A 25,873-nucleotide genomic window follows, 5' to 3' on the forward strand; every position below is an offset into this window, starting at 1 on the left:
CAGTATATATATATATATATATATATATATATATATATATATCGACTTAAATATTTTAATAATTTTAATTTTTTAATTTTAAGTTCCTTTTTGTTAAATTATGCTTTTCAAAAGTTAACATTTCAGGATAGTAAATAAAACGACTCAAATTTACGCAATAATTGCAATCACCATTGATCCTCAACTTCTTAAGAAATAATAATTTAAGTATTAGTTTTAATGCAAAAAAAGAAACATAGTTATTAGTTATTACTGTCTAATGCTAATAACTAAAATTAATAGTTATTAGTTGTTACATTTAGAAACAAACTGAGATTTGTAATGTAATGTTTATTATAGAGTGAGTTGAAAGTATTTTTTCCCCGATTTGTTTTAATAAGCCCTTCGCCATGGATATTACTTGAAATGCGGAGTTAAAGCAATCGAACTAGCAAAAAAGAAGTGCATTAAAAAATGCACAAAATTTGATTTGCACATTGGAAAAATAGGTCAGATCCGGTCACAGCTTAAACTACGTATTTAAGCAAGTGGACTTAGCTATAAATGTGCTACTGGAAAACTGGATATAGCTTAAAAACTATCAATGTTTATAGTAATATATGAAGCTTTATATTAGTTCGATTTCTCTAAAAAAGGCGTTTTTAATTCACTTTATCGCCATATTCGCTTAGCTTTGACTGAAATATAGGAAAAATGTATACTTTAAAACAACGTTTTTAAAAATACATTAAAAACCTTACATGATATAAATTTGTAAATGCTATTTAAAATTCTACTAAAAAAGGGGTTTTAAAGCTTGTGTTTCTTCAGTTTGCGTGGTATGTTATTAAACACATGGGTCCTTTTTCATATTTCATCTATTACCCTTTCAATAATCCTTTATTTCTGTCATCAGTATCTTGAATATTTTTAGAGATGATAGAAATTTCTGTTATTTTAAATAGCAATGATTAAGTATTTTTCATAAGTAGGTTTTTATTAAAAACTGTAATTTTGTATTACGATGAAAATTTATTAAGAAACCTAGCACTAGTGATTAATTTTAGTAAAATAACAAGTGGTTTCTTACTTGGGATGTGCGTCCAAACTCACGTCTCTAAAAAGAATATGGTAAATTATAAAATAATAAAATTTTTGATTAGGTTATTTTAAAATTTACGAATAAATAAGTATACTGTAATAAGTAAATAAATAGATTGAATACAAAAAATATAACTTCTATTTTAGTACGTGGGGGGGGGGGGGGANGGGGGGGGGGGGGGGTAAACGCTGTCTTAAAAAAGGCATAACTTTTTTTAAAGGGTTAAATTTAAATTTATTTTAAAAAAAGCAACATCATGATACATAGTACATTTACATTTTCCTAAAATAGAAAAGTGCATAGAAATACATTAATTGTGCATCCATTGATTGAAAAAATTTTATTTAAAATCTAAATAAACAACCTTTCAATATGAAATTTTAAAAAAAGGAATTCTCATCAAAATCAACTTTTAATTTAACTCTAACAGGCTTTATAAAGCTACGTTATTTTTTTCTTTTGGGGGGGGGCGTCATTTGGTAAAAAGCGTCATTTGGTATTTGTGTGCAATAGATATTAATTATGTATTCAGATATATTATTCTTGATACAGCGAGAAGAAACTGATAGAATGCGCGAGTTAATGGATTAGTGAGTAAATATGCGAGGGGAGGAGTGGAGAAGGAAGAAGAATTAATAAAAATAAGTAAAAATTTTTTAAATTTATAAAATTTGCGCTGCAGCAATACGACGATAGTTTTTTTTATTTATTTTTAATTTTCAAAGAAATTACAATGCAGATTAAGGTGACCAAACATCCTCAAATCTTGAGGATAGTTTTTGAATTTCATTAACTGTGTTCGAAAACTTTTAAACTCTTTAAGGATAGGAAATTTTATCAAGAGTTCTCAAATGTCCTCGAATTTCTTTGGAAACATATGATTTTTTTTTTACATACAGTGAAATGTAAAGAAAAAAAAATCAGAAATAAGCGTGATAATTCTGTCTCACAGAGACTTCAAACGAAAAGCAAGAGAGCACCTTGCTAAAACTAACAGCTGAAAATGCCATACTCATCTTAAAATAATTTCAGCAAAAAATAAACAAATTTTAACAATCATGTACTCATTCATTTTATACAAGTTCAAATGCAGAATATTACATATTTCAAAACAGCTTAGTAATGAAATCAATTTTGATGAAAATAGTTCTGCATCTGATATTAGCTATCAATAAAAAAAAATTAATTTCTTTTAACCCATTTTAGCAAATAATGCTCTATTGATATGAAAAAAAAAATCCTACTTACTATATTTTTATAACTAGTCATCTTAAGATCTTTCTCTGTTCCCCTAATTATTGAATAAGAAATAGAACTGGAAGAGAAAAAAAAATCAGAACGAATGTTTTGTGAGTTCAATTTCGCAAAATAAAACATCATAAATCTCCAGAAATTCTGCTGTAATGAAATTCACAAATTTTTTCTACCCCAATGCAGTTTGATGGTGAAACAACTACATATCCGAAAAATTTACACTTTTCGGAAAAAAAAATCAGAGCAACTATTTTGTAATTATTTTGTAAATGTTTTACAGAAGGTAATGTTTAGAAGAAAAAAGAATTTTATTTCACATTTAGTAAACCGTAAAAATGAAATTTTAAAAAGCAAATCAAGACAAAGCGATGCAGTTTTTTTCCTCTAATTAGTCCTTTCTTTTTTAAAAGATATACTATGCGCGCACCCTGCATAACTTTTGCTTAAATGATCAGATCTTCCAGCTCTAGGACTCAATCCCAATAGTTTAAAGGAGTGACATCAGCTATGGTAATTAATTAGTGCACCATATACTTTAAATAACGAAATCAGACACAATTTTTTCTGCATTAACATGCCTTTTCTTTACCTTTTCGGATTAAATATATGGGATAGCCGCCATCTGGGAAATATGGTCCGTTTAGTTTGGTCAGGAGGGCGATCCAAAGTTTGGACCCCTTAGTATTAATTTTACTCTTTGCCTATTTCGCCATATCTTGAGAACATTTGAAGCCAATAAATTTTTTTTTACACAATAATAAAATTCGATTATTCCACGCAAAAATTAAAATTTAGTAAATATTTATTATTTTATTAAATAATAGTCGAAAGATTTTGAGTTGTAATGTACATAATTTTTTACATCATTTTAAAGTATATGGCAAAATACAAAACTTGAACGAAATCGGTTGAATAGTTCCTGAGAAAACGAATTTTAAAAAGTCGAATCTATTCAAAATTTTTAAAAAATGTACGAATAAAAAATGTATATTTTCCTCAAAATATAAAGAAAATCAAGAAACAAGAGTACGGAAAAAAATATATTATACTGTACTTACTCGCATGGTTGAGTGTAACTTTCTGCTACTTGTAAACAAAAAGAAATGGAAGTTTCATTTCCTTAAAAAATTGAGAAAAATATAATAAATAAATAAGCAGAAAAAATATTAATGCAAAAAATAAACTCTTATTTTGAATATTATTTAAAATCCACACTTAAAGATTTTTATGAATTTAAATTTTATGTGTGGGATATAAAAATTTGTCCAAGAAAGGCATGCTGAATTTTTATCAATCAATTATGTTTTTCCTTAATTCCTGCAAAACTGCATTTGGGTTTCATATAAGGTGTTTGGTAGTAATTAACCTTAATGCGTATTTTAAGATTTCTTTTCAAATAGGAATAAAAAACTATACATATCAAGGATCGAAACTTAATACTTAAGTGAGAAAAAAACTTAAAATTATGATTAATCATTACGGGGATCTGTAGGGGCAAGGGAAGTATTTAAATAATCTGAAATCAGTAAATATGAGGGGAAGTTTATTTCAACGAGGTGATACTAAAAGATTAGATGTTGTTTTTGACCTTATGTTAATACAGTATTATATCGAACAAAAAAAAATTCTTACTTGAGCAGTTTTCTTCGTAAATTTCACAGATGTTTAATTTGTGAGGATAATCCACATTTAAGGGGACGCAACCTCTTGAATCAAGAGCCATTTCCATCATGCATTCTTGAAACACACCCTAACACAAACAAAATAAGATCTTTAAAAAAATTTTCTTTTTTAAATGTAAATATCGAAAATGAAAAGAGTTCATCGTTTGTTATTTTGAAGATTTTATTTTAAATTAAGATGAAGCATCGAAGCGTTCAGAATGAATTTCTTCTGTACTTGGTCTAAGCTAAGAATTCCTCCCGCCACAAAGTCTGAGGCCACCGTCTGGTGTTATGGAAACAAGAACGGCGCATTTTAGGGAGGGTGGCTTCACCCTAAAACTAACATAAATAGACTGAACCAAAGAAAGAGATTCACTTTCGCTCGCCGACCAGAGCCGAAACCACTCCAAAACAGTGACCCCGCACCCCTACTTAAAACAGTCATACCTCGTTACCATAGTAACCGCCACAGCTTTAGACGAATGTCTGGGGGAATTCTTATTTTAGACATGTCCATCGTTAAGCAGTTATTAACGCTGGTTTTCGAAGCTCTGTCGCCAAGTAAAATAAAAAATGCCATAGTTTAAGTGCTTTACACCTGAAGCAATGCGATGATTCTAAATAATATATATATAATCTTGTCGTGAAGAATTTTCTGTAGTCTAGAATAGACAAATAACTTAAATATTTTAAAAGGTATTACACGTTTTTAAAAAACTCCAATTCGGCGACATTTTCCCACCTTGAAGAAAATTATCAAAATCACTGTTGTATTCTCAGTTTCTGCAAATTTTTATGAGCCCAGGTAATGAAGTATTGGTGTAAGATTTTAATATTAAAAAATTAGTCCACAAACTCTTTTCATTTTCACAAAACTGTGGCTTTTCCCCACATTGACGTTTTATGCCATTTTCAAAATAAGCGTAGACAGCACGGGCTTTAGATAGGCTAAACTTGATCAAACAGTCATGAGTAACAGTTGCAAACTCACAGCTATTATAAAAGTAGCATATTATTCTCCAAAAGGCACCATTTCATATTACGAAGGAGCTTTCGAAAAGCAGCATTAAAGAAAATCCAATGTCTCCATAGAAAATAAAGTAACTTTCAGGGTACCTTATGGGGAGGAATTTCATAAAAATTTCAAATGGACAGTAATTATTTGCCAGTTTTCCTCAGTGAACCGTGTTCCCATGTCATTGGTTGTGAAAAGGTTGTTATTCTCTCTGACTCCAAAGCTGCCATACAGGCCATTGCATCTAAGGAAATGCCCATATCAAAGAATATACAAGATTGTCGGACCGTCTTGGAGAAACTGAAGACCGATGGTCGTCAAGTTACTCTGCAATGGATCCCAGGACATTGCGATATCTACGGCAATGAACAGGCTGATATGTTAGCAAAAAAGGCACAAAAATAATCCAACAGCCCAATTCCAATAGATCCTTTCATTCCATGAAAATCCACATCAAAAATTTAAAGTGGAAAAATTGGTAAGTGTCCCTTTCTTCCCGTATATCTCTGAAAGGTTGGGGAACATTTTAGACCGTGGCATTCCAGACAGACCCCATGAAGAGGCTGTGGCAGAATTTAGACTTGAGGTGGGTCATGACTGTCTTGTACACCACCTCCACCGCATTGGTATTTTTATTAGTCCGAATTGCCCACTCTGTAGGAAATTCAAAGCAATGGATAGGAAGCACTTGATGGGATGTTCGGCTGTACACGGAGACTCCGAGGTGTCAAGATATTGGAGTGCTAGGCATCTGCTAATGAGTCATTGACTTTTTTCTCTTACCTATTTCATTTGGATATATTCTTCTTGTTAAGAGTTTGTCAATTTCTGCCATTGGAAATAAAAAAAAACTATTTTAATTTGAAATTAAAATTTAAAGTTTTATTTTACTTCTAAAAATGATGTATTTTTAGTTGTCAAAGTAGCTGTTTTCTATTTGTACTTACCAATTCATTATTGGGTGCTTGACCATCTCTTTCAATCCATGTTTTCGTGTAATCTGTACAGTTTGTCTGGTAAGGTGCAGGAAGAAGGTGCTTTTCTTTCTGAAATTGAAAAATGTGTTCCTATGTGCTTTAAGAAAATTTGAAATGACTTAGTTGAATAAGTCAATTTAACATAAAGGTATTTTGACATTTAAGCTTAAATTGAAAAAATTAAATCATATAAATTTTTTATTAAAGGTACCAATTACTTGGCCCAAGGTTTTAATAGACAGGAACAAACTATTCTTGCCCACTTTCGAAGTGGTCACCTTAAGTCAAGGAAATTTTAAGTCAAGGAAGGATCCAAGAACTTTAAAATTTGTACCAACTGTTCTTCAGACCAGGCTTCGCCTCACCACATCCTCGCATGCCTGGGGCTCACCAAACTGGATTTAGCTGATGATCCATTGACGGTGTTGGATTTTTGAGGGTGTATAACGTCATGGACCTGGTCTAGCACTGCTGGTCAATAGGGGCGTGCAACAACAACAACTAATTTTCTCAAACTTGAGAAGTAGATAGCTGAGAGAGGTAGATATATTTTGATCATAGAGTCTGTTATCCTATTTTATCATTACGATCAGCTGTATTCAAATTTTTTAAAATTCTGTAAAAATTAAACTATGAGGTGGAAAACGGAACTATTTTTCTCATGTCTAAATTAGAAATTAATCTTATAATAATTTTCATCTGAATGCTTCTAAGCGCAAGAGATAAAAAAATGACGTGGTCAAAAATTAAATTTCTTTCTTTCTTCATAACGAAGCTATCATTAAATAATTTTATAATAAACTTTACCTGAATACTTCGAAGCACAAGAGGTAACAAAAAAATGAAGAAAAACAAAAGGAAGAAACGGTGTGGTAAAAAAATATAGAGACTATTTTCATCACGACAAAGTATTCAAATTTCAAATCATTTAGTTTCAATTCATTTAATAATTTTACAATTGATTTTAACTATTAGATTTGTACCGCAAAAGAAAGCTACGAAATAAAACGAAGAAATGAAACGACGTAAGATTAAAATGAAGCGACTGTATCTATCTATCTATCTATCTATCTATATATATATATATATATTTATATACAGGGGCGGATCTACTTAAGGGCTTTTTGGGCTGCAGCCCAGGGCCCCGTGGATAAAAAGGGCCCCAGTCCCCACTGAAAACAATAGGTGATATTTTAAGTTTAAAAAATATCTAATATTAAAAAAAAAATATTATAAGGCTGGCAACTCTGAGAGCAATCAACCCTGCTCGTCTATCGAACGGAACGGGGATTTCCCTTTCGCTTGTTTTTTGATCAGTGTATTTTTTCGCGTCTATTACTGGGGCCGCGCCGTTTAACCGCCGCGCCGTTTAACTCCCGTCGTAATTTTGTTTTTTCCCCCACACTTCTGTTCTCGTCGTCAAAGTGACAAACTTGTTCAGTTTACTAATAAATGATAACTTAAAAGTTATAAAGACTGAACCTTTCTCTTATATAACTTATAATTGAAAGTACATAATCAGTATAAGAAAAGATTTCCTGCTCTTAGTTGGTAAGTAATAAGAATTGTAAATCATGTTTTTTTTTTGTTTTTAATGTATTTTTTCAATTCTAAATGAACTTTTTAATCGATTTTTAATGATAATTTGTGAATTACTGCACTCATTACAAAGTATTAAAATGTGACGTGAAGAACAATATTACATCGACTGTACTGTTTTTTTGTTTGACTTGCAAACTTTTTTCTAAGATCCTTTCTCAATACACAACCGGATTTTCTGATTGGAAACACATAGGAACTTGTTTAGAAATCATTAAAATTCTAATAAACATAAGAAATCAATGTTAGTGTGTTTGACACGAAAGGAAAATAAATTTGTCTTAGACAAGCAGCTTCAGAAGCAATTAAGAAAAGAAACAGAATATTATTACTATGTCCTGAAACGGGTTATTGCAGTGGTCAAATTTTTAAGTATAAGGGGCTTAGCATTAAGAGGTTCCGAGGAAGTATTTGGTTCTCCACATAATGGTAATTTTATGGGTGCTCTGGAGATATTGGCAGAGTTCGATCCATTCATTGGTGAACACATTGAACAACGAGAGCTGCGACCAAAACCGATAATATCGCACTTATCAAAAAAAGTATATGAGGAAATAATTGAGATTATGGGACGACAGATAATTAAACAAATTATAACTCAAATAAATAACGGCGACACAAAGTATTATTCAATTGTGATGGATTCTACTTCAGGTCTATCTCACAAAGATCAACTTGCTATTGCATTACGATACTGTTTTCGGGGAAAAGTTTATGAAAGATGTATATCCTTCATTAAAATTAGTAGTCATACTGGCTTACATTTATTTAATATTCCACAAGACTTTTTAGAAACTAATGAACTACTACTGGATAATTGNATTCCAAGGTCGTTTGTAGGAACTATCGCATTGATGTATGCCGTGTGACCAAGGGTTCACACATAGAACACCTGTAATGTATGTAAGTAAAACTTAAATAGTTTCGGAATAATTTCATATGTTTCTTTTTTTCATATTCGTCTTCTTTTTTTTTACTATAATGTTTCGAAACCCCGGAGGGAATTATGAATAACCCTGCATTTCAAGAAAATTTGAAATGACTTAGTTGAATAAGTAAATTTAACATAAAAGTATTTTCACATTTAAGCATAAATTAAAAAAATTAAATCAAATTTGTTTTTTATTAAAGGTACCAATTTTCTCAAATTTGAGAGGTAGATGGTTAATGTAGTACTTCCTATTTAATATATTCTGATCATAGAGTCTGTTATTCTATTTTATCATTACGATCAGCTGGGTTCAAATTTTTTAAAATTCTGTAAAAATTACACTATAAGGTGGAAAACGGAACTATTTTTCTCGCGTCTAAATTATAAATAAATCTTATAATGATTTTCATCCGAATGCTTCCAAGCGCAAGAGGTAAAAAAAATAACTTTGTCAAAAATTAAATGTTCTTTTTTCTTCATAACGAAGCTACCATTAAATAATTTTATGATAAACTTTACCTGAATACTTCGAAGCACAAGAGGTAACAAAAAATGAAGAAAAACAAAAGGAAGAAACGGTGTGGCAGAAAAAATATAGAGACTATTTTCATCATGACAAAGTATTCAAATTTCAAATCATTTAGTTTCAGTTCATTTAATAATTTTACAATTAATTTTAACTAATAGGTTCGTACCACAAAAGAAAACTACGAAATAAAACGAAGAAATATAGCAAAATATTTTATAAGCAAAATTTTCGATTTTTTTTTAAACAATTTGAATATTGCTGAGAAAGATTTTCTTCTTTTCCTGTCTGTTTCGCAAAAAAAAAAAAAATTATAAAGCATAAAATAATCATAAAGCGTGATAAATGATTAAGATATTTTGTAATTCTTTCTTAAAAATATATTTTAATCTCTCATTCAATGTCCAGCAAAAATATCTTTCAGTTCTTTACTAATTTTTAAAAAGTTCAATTCTATTTATGGTACCTTCAAAAATAGCGTTTAACATAAATTTGATATTTTTTTTTAATTACTCATTTATTTAAATTTTTATAAAAGTTATTTTAATTCTGACTCGAAAGTAGTTGCGTCTTCACTATTCCTAGAAAAAGTGCTATAATATTGCATTTAGTAAATAATTTAGCTGATATAGCCTTATGAAATGCTTTTTTTTCCTTAATACCACAAACATAATTTTTTGAAGACCACATATATAAAGTTGATTTTCTAGTTTTTGTTATCTTTCAAGGCAAAAAAAAAAGAAAAAAAATTGTTTTGGCAATGTTCTAGATGATTTTTCGATGCTTAAGGTATTATATATATGTAAGTAACATATTATTGAAAAATTATTCTTTATTTTATTTTATAACCGTCGTTGAACAGCCGATCAAAATTTTTGGGTTTATGACTTTTTACAAAACTTTTGGGTTTATGTTCATTTATGTATTATTCAACTCCGAAGCCTTGTAATTTTGAACCCAATCCAAAAGACAAGGGAACTCCTGAATCAGGTATTGGGAGAAATTCGCCCTCCTGTAGGATGTTTTGATGGAACTAACGCACATTTGCGTTATATGAAGAGAAAAACCACGAAATCCTTCTACGGTTAGCCTGACTGCAAGGGGACTCTAACACATGATTCGTCTACCACTGAGGATATTTTTACGTCAGCAGTAAATGGTCGGGGCAAGCCGGACGTGGAATTTGTATCGATCAGCTATTGCTGGGATTCGAACCCGGTTCTCTTCAATGGAAGGCAAACGCTCTATCCCCTGAGCCATCGCGGCTCATTGAAGAATTATGGCAATTTTGGGTAAAGATCGCTTTCAATTTTGGTTAAAGATCGCCTTTCAATTTTGGGTAAAGATCGCCCAATAAACTTTTTAGAGATTCTTGGCTATTTGCAAAGGTTACCCATTTAGTTTTTTTTTTAAATTTTATTTTATAACCGTCGTTGAACAGCCGACCCAAGCTCATGGGTTTACGACTACTTACGTTAAACTCCGTAGCCTTGTAATTTTGAACCCAATCCAGAAGACAAGGAAACTCCTGGATCAGTACCCCCAGAGGTTTGATTTGTTGTGGGAACATGGAGGACTTTGAGACTCGACAGATTTAACGTGCATCAGTCACCATTTACTACACGGGGAGTTTTCGGCCAGCGAGGATCGAACCCACGACCTCTTGGATATGGGCCCAGCGCCCTACCGACCAGGCTATCCCGGTCCACCCATTTAGTTTCACCATCATTACAATCAGGTGTTCTCAGGTGGCCGAGCGGTTAGCGCGCCTGACTGGGAAGCCATTGGCTGCGGGTTCGAATCCCGCTCTGGGCATGGATGTTTCTCTCTCTCTGTGCTGTCCTCTGTTGTGCGTGTGTGTGATGTGTGAATGTGGCCCACCCTATAAACGGGTTTGTGGCAGTGTGGCGTGAGCAATGTTGCTCGCCTCCGTGACTTTGGTTCACAGGTGCCCACTGGGTAACGCTAAATGAGTAACAATTCCGGCATCTTCATAGGCAAAGATTCAAATTCAGAGCCTGCCATTGGAAAAAAAAATCAGGTGTTCTATTCACGAGTCACCCCTTCGTTATCCCTCAGCATGTTTCGACTTTCTTATTTTGGTGCCGATCGATGGTGGAACGTATGATCATCTATCAGACATTGGTGCAAAGTATCCACGGATGCGCGTAGGCGGTCATCATTGCAAAAGGATGGTCAACATCATATCAATATATGCCTCAGAACTCTATGAGTTCGTATCATTGAGTGTTCGTTGACGTTGTTCAATATAAGAAGAAAAAAACTATGTAAATCAATGAAAATGTGCAGTTAATTATATGTCATGCACTATTTATTATACAAAGACAGAAGCATCAGAATAATATGTAGATAATTGAAAACCATGTACCACTTACCAATATTACTCTCATATCGTATGCTTTTCCCCCGATGTAGTTGTCTCCAACAGTATACGGACTTGGCAGAAAGTAGGGAGAATGCATTGCTAATTGTATCGATGATGAGTCGGGCAAGTTGAACTTAGGCTGGTATAACAGTGACTTGTTTTCATCCATTTGCGCGGGTGTCGGACGCTGGGTTGTGTTGATTTGAAAATGTAAATGTATTACTGTAAGTGTAGATTTATTGAAAATTTGTATTAGTTATTTTTTCATTTCTTACATGTTATTTTTTTCATTTCTTACATATCATTTTTTTTTCATTTCTTACACGTTATTTTTTTTCATTTCTTACATGTTATTTTTTTCATTTCTTACATGTTATTTTTTTTATTTCTTACACGTTATTTTTTTCATTTCTTACATGTTATTTTTTTTCATTTCTTACATGTTATTTTTTGCATTGCTTACATGTTATTTTTTTCATTTCTTACATGTTATTTTTTTTTCATTTCTTACATGTTATTTTTTTTTTCGCTTCCTGCATGTTATTTTTTTTCATACCTTTAAAAGTTAAAAATTCTGGACTCAAGCAATTGATATATAGTATTTATTTTTTTTACTTATACACTGAAGAGCCAAAAAATGATATACCTGCCTAATATCGTGTAGGGTACCCGCGAGCACGCAGAAGTGCTGCAACACGACGTGGCATGGATTCGATCAATTTGTGAAGAAACGCTGGAGATAATTGATACCATGAATCCTGCAGGGCTGTCCATAAGCCAGTGGGAGTAAGAGGGGGTGGGGATATCTTCTGAACATCACGTTGCAAGGCATCCCAAATATGTTCAATAATGTTCATGTCTGGGGATTTTGGTGTATTTCCGATACTCGCGCTATACTCGTGAAATAGTCGTACGTGAAAATCCAAATTTCATTGCTATCTCGGAGATGCTATGTCCCATCTCCCGTGAGCCGACTATAACACCATGTTCAAACTCACTTAATTCTGTATAACCTGGTATTGTAGCAGCAGTAACCGATCTAAGAACTGTGCTAGATACTTGTTGTCTTATATACGCGTTGCCGATCTCAGCGCAGTACTTTGATTGACTCCATACCCTTTATTTGAATACTAATGCCTGTACCAGTTTTTTTGGCTCTTCAGTGTAATTTACTTTACATCCAGTGCTTGGCTGTTGAATTATTTGAGTGCATTTCTGCTGGCTAAGAAAGACACACAAATAATTCAACAGCCAAGCACTCTTAAATCCTTTCATTCGTCAAAACTCTATATCAAACATTTTATGAGACAAAACTGGAAAGCGTTGCTCACTTCCCGTATTTCTTCAAGAAGTTGGAGGAACAGCTTAGAACAGGGTATTGCCTATAAGCCCCGCAATAAAGATGTTGCAGAATTCAAACTTGTGGTGGGCCATGATTGCCTGGCGAACCACCTCTGCCGCATCGGCATTCTCGCTGACCCGAATTGCCCGTTATGCTCGAATAATGAACTTATGGACAGGAACCATCTATTGAGATGCTCGGCTAAGCGTTGGGGACTCTGAGGTGAGGCGCTACTGGAGTGCCCGACATCTGTTAATGAGATAGTGACTTTTTTCTCTTACTTGTTGTTCATCTTTTTGTTCACTGTTTTTGTAAGAGTTTGTCATTTTCTTTAGCCATTAGAAATAAAAAAAACAAACTTTTCATCCAGATTCATTTCTGGAATAATAGTGCTTTCGTTCCCATTTTAGTGATTATAGAATTAATGTATATTTTCATTACTTTTTCTTTCAGCAAAAATTCATAGTATGGTGACTGAGGTTATCCCCACAAAGGGTGAAGCTTTATCCACAAGGTGCTTTTTATTGAAAACTGCTTATAAAATCATCTTCTTTTTAAAAAAAATATTAATTCCAAGAAGTTGATAATGAGTTGTTAACGACAAAAAAACATTGCTGTATGTACACCCAGAAAGAATTAAGGGGCCAATTCTACTCTCCAAAGAAAAAACAAAATTTTTTATAGTAAAAAATCTTTCTTTCAGTAAAATGAAAAAAAAAGGAAACTCTTATAATTAAAAGTAGTAGATGACTAATCCTTAAAATTAGCACTAGGAACCAATTATTTTTTCATTTATACAAATCTTTGATTTTCCTAAATTCAAATGGGGAGGGGGTTTAAATCTGGAATTAGTTTTGCTAAGCTATATATTTTTTTTTTAAAAAAAGAAGGTATTTTTAGTTTATTTTTTGTTGAAATGTGCAAGTTTATAAACGTTATTTATAACAAAGGGTTGCGTAAAACTTACGACAAACTTCTAGGAAAGTTACAGTAAATTATTAGAACTAATACCGTATAGGAACAGGGCCGCCTCGAAAGAAGGAGGAGGCCCTGATAGGAACAGGATATGTCGTTGTATCCGGCTTTTCCCTATTATGAACTGCCCAGAAGCAAACCTAGAAACAGTTCAGAATAGGGAAGTAACCCCATTGGTGAATGACGATAGATCAGGCGTGGGTTCCTATAAAATTTTAATCCTGATCATGTGTCTTAACTCCCCCTGGAAGTTTATCGTGACATTTATATACAATGTTTTTAAACTTGTAAATTTTGACATAAAATAGACTAATAGTCTCATTTTAAAAACTGTAGCTTGGAGAGAGAAACGGATTCCAGATGTGAAATAATCCAAGATCCGTTAAAAAATCTCCCGCAACAGAAAAAAAATTAGTTCTCCAATGTAATTATCGATAACTTAAAATTAGTACTCAAATTGATTTTAACGAAAGTGCTAATTTATTTTGATTATATTGTTATAAGTTTGCTGTTATAAGCTGACTAATACTAGAAAACAATAATTATAATTACCTGATCCTTTTTTAATAGTCTGCCTTTTCTTTTTAGGGTTTCCCCATAGAGAATAAATACTGTAACAGAACTGCGGCATTTTTGTATTTGAATAAAATGGTCCCAACTCATAAGTTAAGCTGGAAAAAAGGATAGATTAATGAAATGTTACTGAAAAAAGGTTACGCATGTACTTAATCTACATTATATGAAATAGTCATGAGTATATTATCACAAAACTGGTGAAATTTCTTTTCTCTCGTTGGCAACTAAAAGCTAAAATTAACTGAATTATACCTTACGCAGAAGTGGAAAATTAAAAATCGAAAATTTCATATAAACAAAAACACTGCGCTATTTTTCTCTTTGAATTATGCTTTTAATTTATGGAGTTAACATAAAAATAAAGAGCTATATTTTAGTTTTTATAAAGCTTTAATAATTAACACAGATGAGATATGCGTTTTATCGGGCCTGAAATACGTTTCTCATAGATTTAAACAAAAGATTTTTTTAACTCTGGCATTCTACATTTAATTTATATCAACTTTTTTCAATCTATTTTTTATCTACTGTTTTTTTTTCTCATTTTCTAACCCCTTTTATTGGTTTTCGTGCATTTTAAGAGCTTATCTTAGAATAAAGAACTTAAAACTATTGTGTCTCCAAACATTGAAACTTATAACAATGTCACATTATAATTATTTGTTTCAAATGTTATTTCTAATTGGCATTAAACTGTATCTATGACATTTACCGTAAAACTAACCTTAGGAGTCAAAAAAAGAATTGAAGAGAGAAGAAACAAAGACCTTATCGAATTCTAGTTAAGTGTGAAAATATAAACCCTGTTTAATAGACTGAGAAAGCAGATAGAAGTTACAAGGTTTTTCCTAGAGACCAATGGGTAAATATGTTTAGATATTTTAATTCCCGCCTTCCTTATTAGGGTGCCATTTCTTCCATGCTCCAATATTAATTTGGGATCTCAAACATGTAGGATTTTTCACTTCTTTTTGACAAGGATTCTAAGAAAAACGTATTAAGGGTGATGATTACAGTCCATCTTGTATAAATGCTCATTTATATAATTTATATCATTTATATAATATAATTATAATTTCAGCAGTAAACATTCTTTATTATCATATGTTAACGTTTTTTAACTTAGGTATATTTTCATCATAGTTATCAACATATACTGAACATGAAAATTTGTTAACTGGAATAATAATCATTACTTTAAAATAAATGCATTAAAATAAATTGCAAGTACCCAATTAGGAAGATTGTTGAACGGAGCCTCGTAGTAGTTAAAAAATTTTATTGATAGACCATATTATTAGTAGGTAACGTGATATCTGCCTTGTATAAGTCTGAGAACTTACTCGCAATCTTGGCTGATTTTATCAAACTCTATGGTGCATTTCAAATAATCTTCAAGTGGCACACGAAGCTTGTCTAAAGCATCAGGAGTCAATAACGATTCCCTAAACGTGTCATAATGTATGTACTGCAGAAATAAAGACAGGAAATAAGTGTATAATTGGGAATAGTAGGTCAAACTACAGATTAAAAGAAACAAACGATAATTAAGAGAAACGTTCTTTTTTATTCTGAATTTCATGCTCTAATATTCAGTTATGCACGCATTTTCGATGTGTGTAATCGCCTTATGATAATTGCTTTCATTAGGGTGTCCAAAACTATAAAGACCTTTTATGGAGATAGTAACTCCAGAAAATCAATAATGTATGACTCAAACATAGAAGAACTTTATCACAATGTGGAAATCTTTAATCACCACCTGGTATGCATATTTTTAGATTTCCGGGGAAAATATGCTCACATGGAGTTGAAAATACACATTTCGTTAAGGAAAAAAAAATCAAAAATGCTATAACTAACTGTTGAAGAGGGCGGTAAAGCGAAATAAATAAATTTTTTATTTCAGTCTCCTACAGCAATCAAACGTGTTTTGATGTTTTTCTACCTATCTGTTTCGATAGTGTCTCGTGATATTTTGATAACGTTAACGTTTTTTTTTCTTGTTTAAATATAGCTTCATGAAAACTGCTATGATTTGACGCTTTTTCTCCACTTCATTTCTAACAATGATTCAAAAAATATATATTTACGGTGGTCAGTAGGGGAGAGTGGGGTCAATTGTAACAGGGTACGATTGTAACAGAGCAATAATTTCGAGTGTCGGGTTCTAGATTTGGTTCCTAAGTGGCGCACAAGGTGAATTTAATAAATCTACATATACACCCCTGCTAGCAATCATTTTTATGTACTTTGAAAGATTTACATCACAAAAGATATTTTCACGCCACGTAAGTACTTTCTTTGGTATTAGAATATTATATTGCAACAAAGTAATTTTGTTTAAACATATAAAAATTATTAACCGAATATGTAAGTGGACACCTTAATTAACATTTCAATAAAAAAAGGCTAGTTTTGCTAATTAACTAGCATTGTTTTTAACAAATGAAGCTGAAATGGCGTCTTGGGGGCGATTGTAACAATAAGTAAAGGGATGATTGTAACGGCTGAAAATAAATAATCTTATGCTTACAAACCATTACTTAACTGTTTAAGAATCACCAATAGTTTCCTATATCATTTATATTATGCATGCGCATTACTTTATTTATCACCTTTCATAGCATAAATTAAAATTTTTAACCCCTTAAAGTTAAAAGTTTAACCCTTTAGGTCTGTGCTCATTATTATTTTTACTCCTAAAATAACACTACTATTTTGATCAATAAAAAATATACCACAACTGTGATAATATGTATAATTAACTATGTTTTAGTTGAATTTATAAACTGTTACAATTGACGCCGTAACTGGGGACAATTGTAACAAGTGCACGACTGTCAAAAATTGTTAATAACTAATATAATTACATTTAAAATAAGGTATTTATTTTTTTTCTATTAGAGGATAGTCTACTTTACTCGTCTGTCAATTAATACTAATAATATATTGGATTTTTTGTTAGTTAAAAATAGTTAAGTAAAAAATGTTATAATTGACCCCACTCTCCCCTACAGAACATGCTGCATCTTCCGAGAGCATTTTAATAATTTGAATTAAAATTATTATTGCGTATTATAAGTATAAGCACATTTTTTAATGCATGCATTTATATAGTGAAGTGGTATGGTTGTAAAATGCTCCTCTATAATTGCATTTTTATATGTTTGTCGTTTTTTTTAACAGACATTAAAAATCTGCAATTAATTTGCAAGACCCGGGATCTACGATAGAATAATATATGCTGTCTGCTTAGATACATATTAGTGTAATGGTGATTCATATAGTTGTTGTAATTTTAACACAGCTCGTCTTAAATTTGGTTGATGCTTTATTCACACCTCGATAATCGATTATTTTAATGCTTTTATCACACCTCTATGTAAATTGAAATTAAAAACCAATTTACTTTGGACATCTGCTGTTTTTTTTTTCTTTTTGGTACACTTATCAAAATTTGCTGCTTAGCAACATTAACCCTTCGAAGCTGATTTCTAATTTTTCATCGAGAAAATTTTTCTCTTGGCAGTTTTATAGTTGAAAATATTGCATATAAGTTTAAGTTTGACCGATAATATAAAAAATTGTGTTAGAAAGAGTTTTTTGTATATTTAGAACTGTCGGAGCAACTATGTCCCGAGAAATAAAAGACTACCTGGGCATATTCATTCCAAGTCGTAAAGATAAGTTTTTTTTATTGTTTTCACGTGATAAAATTACAAAATCATGTGAATTGTGATTCAAAACAACGGAAAAGGTTATAAATAACATTTTATATTATGACGCTCATTTTTTATTGTCTCTATTTAAGTTATTTTCCCCACGAAATGCACATATCTTCACAAACACGTAATTTCTTCAAAGCTATACCGTTATGACAGTTTTACAAGCTACCAATTATAAAAATAGAAAGAGGGAAGTTCAAAAGATTGTAATGTGCAAATCTAATATTAAAAGGGATCTGTTTTGACCAACAGTCAACTTGGAACGTCTGATAGAAGGTAAATGTTCCTTAAGCTTCGAAAGGTTTGAAGCGCTTTGAATACGGAAAACGAAACTCAGCATTCTTTTGAATTCAGCTAAAGAAAGTTTTTTCCCGAGTTGTTTGTAAAACAGAGCAACTGAACTAACTTATTTATTTATTCATTAAAAACTGGTTGATTATTGGAAATCGTTACTCTTTGAGTAGTGTACTTTTTTCTATTTTGTTACACATCCCCCTGCAGAAGGAAAGCTTACAGCAGGTCCAGAAGGCCCCGTCGCTTCAGTTCCTCATATATCTGCAGAAAGTCCCGATCAATCAGCAGTTGCTTAAAAGTAGCGCCAAGGCAAAAAAGAAGGTGATCAGGACTAGCAGGTTGTGAGCAGGAACAAGGTTCGAAAGTCCTCTCCCCATTTTGAATCCTTAAACACTTAAGATGGCCACTACGAAATCTGGCCATGGCCGATTGGAAAGGCCGAGGGCCGCAGCATGTTAATGATAGGCCAGGGCGGTTGCCAGCATACCACTGATGGGATGGAGTACGGCGCCACACTGGAAGCAAACGATGTTTTTCCAGGGAGTGGATCTCAGTGGGAGTAAGACGGTTTAAAAAGTTTATAGGAAGATCACAGCCATTCTTGGCAAGCACATCGGCTGTCTCATTGCCATGTACCCCGACATGCGATGTGATCCATTGAAGGGTTATTGGTGTCTTTAGGCTTACCTCAGATGGAAGCTTCATAATCTCCTGGCCAGGAATATCAAATATTTCCGGTCAGTACCCATTTCTTTTTTCTATGCCAATATTTACCTCCACCTATCACAGTGCTGACGTAAAATATCACCATGGTTAGATCATGGAATCTTCTTGCGGTCAGGCTAGCCATGGGAGGTTCTTGTGGTTCTCCTCTCAATGTAGAGCAAATGCGGATTAGCTCTATGAAAAAGTTCTCAATGAATTATAGTTTGAGACTAAGACCTGATCATGGAGTTCCCTTGCATTATGGGTTGGGCTCGAAATTGCAAGGTTACGGAACTGAACAATGATAGTCGTAAATTCAGAATTGGGTCGGGTGCTCAACGTTTTTAATAAAATAAAATGAAATATTTACCTGAAAGTCTTCGGGTGGTGTTGTTCCATTTAAGCATGCTGTCCTTTGTATTTGACAGATTATATTGTTAACAACCATATTAGATGACGCTGAAGTACATGCTCCTATCGAAATTCCTTTGGGATTCTTATAGTTGCAAATGGTTTCATATTTGTACCTTTCAACGAGAATAACCATATGGACAAATTCTTGGATTACGAAACGTATTATTTTACAGTAACTGTTAAAATTATATAAATATCTTATCAAATTAAACTAAGTCCTTGTGCCAAGAAAAATTACACTGTAAAATCTTCGTTGTAACACCTCTCTGAGTTTGGGGTTGAAAAACTAAGTGAAACAATACTTAATTTCAAGTTGATACCATATCGAGCGTTCGTACCCATTTTATAGAGTGTAGTTAAATCTTAACACCAATAATTGAACAAGTCAACACCAAGACCAGACGTATTTACTCTACTCATGAATTATTTTCACCAATTTTCGAGTAAGTTTGGCAACAGTCTCATGACAGCAGTAGATTGTTTATAATTGAGAACGAGATGTCCTGAATATTTTGTCTCGAACGCTGTAAGAAAATTTACAGAAATTTTTCAATTATATTAAACAATTTTGTGATAATTAATTTCTATATTCGGTTTTGTTCAAATGCATCTTAATATTTTCTCTGCACTGTGTTTATTTTTTATTAACAAACTAATTCCATTTTTGGAATTAATGTATATGTGCATCTTAAGTTAATTATTCTTACTTTACCTTATCTGCACTGTGTTTATTTTTTATTAACAAACTAATTCTATTTTAAGAATTAATGTAATATGCATCTTAAGTTAATTATTCTTACTTTACTTTATCTTACTATATATTATGTAATTATTCTTACTATACTTATAAGATTTTATAAGAATTCTCCCAACGTATTTTAGGATAAATTTTGAAAAGAATGGACATAACATCTGGAAGAAAAATTGAGACTATATTTACTTTATTCTTATACGTTATACGCATTTTTTTATTTGTAAGTTAATCTTGTAAGTAAGTTCGTTAAGTCTTTTCACAAAATTGCGCTTTATTTTTTTCTAATANCTTTATATACACTATCCCTAATTTTAAACGTTATTATATTAGTTATTAACAATTTTTGACAGTCGTGCACTTGTTACAATTGTCCCCACTTACGGGATCAATTGTAACAATTCATAAATTCAACTAAAACATAGTTAATTATACATGTTATCATAGTTGTGATATATTTTTTTATTGATCAAAATAGTAGTGATATTTTAGGAGTAAAAATAATAATGAGCAGAGACCTAAAGGGTTAAACTTTTAACTTTAAGGGGTTAAAAATTTTAATTTATGCTGTGAAAGGTGACAAATAAAATAATGCACATGCAACATAATATAAATGATATAGGAAACTATTGGTGGTTCTTAAAGAGTTAAGTAATGGTTTGTAAACATAAGATTATTTATTTTCAGCTGTTACAATCGTCCCTTTACTTATTGTTACAATTGTCCCCAAGACGCCATTTCAGCTTCATTTGTTAAAAACAATGCTAGTTAATTAGCAAAACTAATCTTTTTTTTTTTGTGAAATGTTAATTAAGGTGTCCACTTACATATTCGGTTAATAATTTTTATTTGTTTAAACAAAATTACTTTGTTACAATATAATATTCTAATACCAAAAAAAGTACTTACGTAGCGTGAAAATATCTTTTGTGATGTAACTCTTTCAAAAGTACATAAAAATGGTTGTCAGCAGGGGTGTACATGTGGATTTATTTAATACACCTTGTGTACCACCCAGGAACCAAATCTAGAGCCCGACACTCCAAATTTTTGCTCTGTTACAATCGTATCCTGTTACAATTGACCCCACTCTCCCCTACATATCTTTACAAACATGTAATTTCTTCAAATCTAGGCCACTATGACAGTTTTACAAGCTACCAATTATAAAAATAGAAAGAGGGAAGTTGAAAAAAATTGTAATGTGCAAATTTAATATTAAAAGGGACCTATTTTGCCCAACTGTCAACTTGGAACGTCAGATAGAAGGTATATGTCCCTTAAGCTTCGAAAGGGTTGAAGCGTTTTGAATACGGAAAACGAAACTCAGCATTCTTTCGAATTTAAACCTAAAGAAAGTTTTTTTCTGAGTTGCTTGTGAAACAAAGCAACTGAGCTAACTTGTTTATTTATTTATTTAAAACTGGTTGAATATTGGAAATTGTTACTCTTTGAGTATTGTACTTTTTTCTATGTCAATATTTACCTCGCTCCGATCACAGTGCTGACGTAAAATATCATCATGGTTAGATCATGGGTTAGAATCTTCTTATAGTCAGGCTAACCATGAGATGCTTTTGTGATTTTTCTCTCAACGTAAAGCAAATCGGCCATGGCCAGATTTCTTAGTGGCCATTTTTAGTGTTTAAGGTTTCAAAATGGGGAGAAGACTTTTCAACCTTGTTCCTGCTCACAACCTGCTAGTCCTGATCACCTTCTTTTTTTGCCTTGGCGCTTCTTTTAAGTAGCTGCTGGTTGATCGGGACTTTCTGCTGATATATGGGGAACTGACGCGACGGGGCCTTCTGGACCTGATCTAGGCTTTACTTCTCCAGGGGGATGTGTAACAATAACGTAAAGCAAATGCGGGTTAGCTCTATGAAAAAGTTCTAAATGAATTATAGTTTGAGGCTTAGATCTGATCATGGAGTTCCCTCGTATTATGGGTTGGATTCGAAATTACAAGGTTAAGGAACTGAACATTGATAGACGTAAATTCAGAATTGGGTCTGCTGTTCAACGTTGGTAATAAAATAAAATATTTACCTGATAGTCTTCGGGTGGTGTTATTCCATTTAAGCATGCTGTCCTTTGCGTTTTACAGATTATGTCGTTAACAAACCTATTAAATAACGATGGTGAACATGCTCCTATCGGAATTCCTTCTGGAGTCTTATAGTTGCAAATAGTTTCATATTTGTACCTTTCAAAAGAAAATAACCATACGGACAAATTCTTAGATTACGATAGTATTAATTTAGAGTAATTTTTAACATAACATAAAATTCTTATCAAATTAATCTACTAGCCCCTGTGTGCCAAGAAAAAATACACTGAAAAATCTGTGTTGTAACATTTATCTAAGTTTGGGGTTGAAGAACTAAGTGAACGAATACTTTGTAGCGTATCTGCCACTACAAAATTACAACTACAATTCACTAGTATATATGACATGTTAACTCGATTCCTTTTCATAGATGAAGGTTATCGATAACAACCTACTCCCCACATTGGTGACCTTCGGACGTGATATGAACACGCCTACGTCGGCGGAAATGACTTCGATATGAATACGCCTGCATAGACAGTAACGCCTACTTCAATGGATTGTCCACATTGAACAGTTGACTTGCTACTTGTGACTGCAACATCATCCACCTCCTCGCACTGTTGCTTCTCAGTCTCGATCACACACAACGTTAGCTTGCATACACTCGACTGCTAATGGCAACACAGGGAGCAGCCACGATCGTGAACTTAATACAGCTCTCACGATCAGCATTCAAAAAGTACGGTAATCTTAATACAGCTCTCCCGGCTTCTTACAAAAACAGCAATGAATCAACTAGTGGTATCAGTTCATCGATATCTATCACACATATAATTCCGGTGGGGGAGTACTGTAGGGTATCTACCACTGCAAAATTACAACTACAATTCACTAGTATATAAGACATGTTAACTCGATTCTATGGGGGGAGGGGTACCTTTTCATAGATGAAGGTTGGCATTGTCGATATCTACCCACCCCACAACTTAATTTCAAGTTGATACCATATCGAGCTTCCATCTTATAGAGTGTAGTTAAATCTAAACACAAATAATTGAATAAATTAACACCAAGACCAGATGTATTTACTCTACTCATGAATTACTTTCACCAATTTTCGCGTAAGTTTGGTAACAGTCTGACGACAGCAGTAGATAGTTTATAATTGGGAACGAGATGTCTTGAGATTTTTATCTTGAAAACTGCTGAATATTCCGCAGAAACCAAAAATTAACTGTTTCTAAGGTGATGGAATATTTTTACTTGTGTAATAAAGACAATTATGTTCCCATAAGGAGATTTACAGAAATTTTTCAACTATATGAAAAAATTTTGTGATAATTAATTATTATATTCTGTTTTGTTCAAATGCATCTTAATATTTTCTCTGCACTGTGTATATTTTTTATTAACAAAGTAATTCTATTTCAAGAATTCATGTAATATGCATCTTAAGTTAATTCTTACTTTACTTTATCTTACTATACATTATGTAATTATTCTTACTATACTTATAAGATCTTATAAGAATTCTTGCAACATATTTTAGGAAATATTTTTGAAAAAAATGGATATAACATGTGGAAGAATAACTGAGACTATATTTACTCTATTCTTATACGTTATACGCAATATTTTATTTGTAAGTTAATTTTGGAAGTAAGCTCATTAAGTCTTCTCACAAAATTGTGCTTTTTCCCCCAATTTTTTCTCATCTTTATAAGTTTGGCATTGGCAGTAAATTTCAATTTGTTGTTAGATGTATTTGTAACTAGAGCGAAAATCTTACACGAAGTTCCACTTACTATGTTATTTACAGAGTAAATACATGGAGTAGATAGAAACTAAAGATAGAGGAATTTTTGTGTTAGAATAGCAATAAAATTATCAGTTCAATTAAATTATCGTATGTCACGATTCAAAATAATATGATAAAATATGATTAACAATTAATACTTTCCTGGGATATGGTGTAAATTTAAATTGAGGTTAAATTATAAACTATAAATCTTCAACATTTAAGATAATTTAAACCTGAATATTTTCTTGGGCGTCTGTTTCTTATGTCCCCACAGTGCTGCTGCAAACGGAGAGTATTTTTTTTAAAAAAAAAACTTTGCATTATGAGCTTTTTCAAACAGCGCTCCATGAGCCGTGGGGGATAAACCGCTCGCCTTTCAATGAGGTGAGCGGGTTCGAATCCCAGCTAGGACAACTCGATTCAGATTCCACACCCGACTTCCACTGACCACAGTACTGACGTAAAATATCCTTAGTGGTAGTCGGAACATGGGTTATAGTCCCCTTGTCGTTAGGCTAATCATGGGAGGTTTTCATAGTTTTTCTCTCCATGTAACGCAAATGCGGGTAAGTTTCATCTGAAAGTCATCCACAGTGACAATTTTCTCCCAATACTTGATCCAGGAGTTACCTTGTCTTCTGGATTGGGCTCAAAATTACAAGGCTACAGGGTTCAACATTAGTTGTTATAAACCCAAAATCGGATCGGCAGTTCAACGATGGTTATAAAAAGTTAGTTTCATCTAAAGCTGGTTAGTTTCATCTAAAAGTCATCCACAGTGGCCATTTTCTCCCAATACTTTATCCAGGACATCCCTTGTCTTCTGGATTGGGTTCAGAATTACAAGGCTACTGGATTGAATATTAGCAGTCGTAAACCCAAAATCGGATCGGCTGTTAGTCGACAGTTATAAAAAGAACTATAAAATAGTGCGTTATGACCCGTGGTAGCTCAGGGGTAGAACTTTTGCCATTTAATGATGTGAACCTTATTCAAATCCCAGCTGTGGCTTATCGATACGAAAATTTAATATTTTTCAAAACTATCATTATAATTTTGACAATTTAAGTTGTGCTATTCTATAGAATAGGAAATATATTTACCCTACGGAATTGCAAATTGTTATAGCCGGTATATCAATGTCTATAGGAGAAATATCTTGTATATCAATAACTGTTGGATAAGTCCAGTAAATTTGCAAAAACTCAGAACATTGGTAAATAAATCCTCCTAAGCAAGCTAGTACAAACAAGTATCTGAAAAAAGAAACATTTTCTAAGAATAAGACATTGACTATTCCCGAAATTTTATAAGACATTTGGTCAAAATTTTTTACTGAGTTGAATCATAGAAAGCAAAAATGGTTTCTTTCTGCTACACGATATTGATTTTTACAGTAACGGGGGTTTCACAGTTAACCCAAGCTTCAAATAAAAGTAGAAAAAGCGAAATTTACTTAACTATAGCTTAAAAGAAAGTAAGTTCATAAATGTGATAAAATATGCTTTTAATAATTCAATTAATTAAATTTAATTAGCTTTTTATTACAAAAATTGATAAATTATAATTTTATTTTTATGCATATTGTTGAATATTTTTATAATGTATTATTTTGCATTTTTGTCATGAAACTAATTCATTTTTAAATCAAAATGAAGAAAATTCATTCCATAAAATTGTCTAAAAGATTTTTTGAATCTGTTTTATTACCTTTCTCATAATTTTTTGTTGTAAATAAGTATTTGGGCAAATAAGGGTAAAAAAAATCATGTTTTTGCATAGACAATTATTTTGAAAAAGCAAG

General features: G+C 32.2%; 1 protein-coding gene across 1 annotated transcript in view; it reads right to left on the reverse strand.

Annotated features, from left to right (window-relative positions):
• LOC139425425 (uncharacterized) overlaps positions 1 to 25,443 on the reverse strand; it is a 35,622-nt gene extending 10,179 nt beyond the window's left edge. Inside the window, exons 1-11 of the mRNA XM_071180302.1 lie at positions 25,173 to 25,443; positions 19,424 to 19,580; positions 15,670 to 15,794; positions 14,303 to 14,421; positions 12,854 to 13,024; positions 11,444 to 11,655; positions 5,962 to 6,060; positions 3,968 to 4,085; positions 3,394 to 3,454; positions 2,279 to 2,396; positions 1,070 to 1,096 (exon numbers count right to left, since the gene is read on the reverse strand). Coding sequence (XP_071036403.1) covers positions 1,070 to 1,096; positions 2,279 to 2,396; positions 3,394 to 3,454; positions 3,968 to 4,085; positions 5,962 to 6,060; positions 11,444 to 11,655; positions 12,854 to 13,024; positions 14,303 to 14,421; positions 15,670 to 15,794; positions 19,424 to 19,580; positions 25,173 to 25,387 — 1,422 coding nt within the window. The 5' untranslated portion in view covers positions 25,388 to 25,443. The remainder of the gene's footprint in view (positions 1 to 1,069; positions 1,097 to 2,278; positions 2,397 to 3,393; positions 3,455 to 3,967; positions 4,086 to 5,961; positions 6,061 to 11,443; positions 11,656 to 12,853; positions 13,025 to 14,302; positions 14,422 to 15,669; positions 15,795 to 19,423; positions 19,581 to 25,172) is intronic.
• Between the last annotated feature and the right edge of the window lie 430 nt (positions 25,444 to 25,873).

This window comes from Parasteatoda tepidariorum, chromosome 4 (assembly GCF_043381705.1).
Source record: "Parasteatoda tepidariorum isolate YZ-2023 chromosome 4, CAS_Ptep_4.0, whole genome shotgun sequence".
NCBI classification, from domain to species: Eukaryota; Metazoa; Arthropoda; class Arachnida; order Araneae; family Theridiidae; genus Parasteatoda; species Parasteatoda tepidariorum.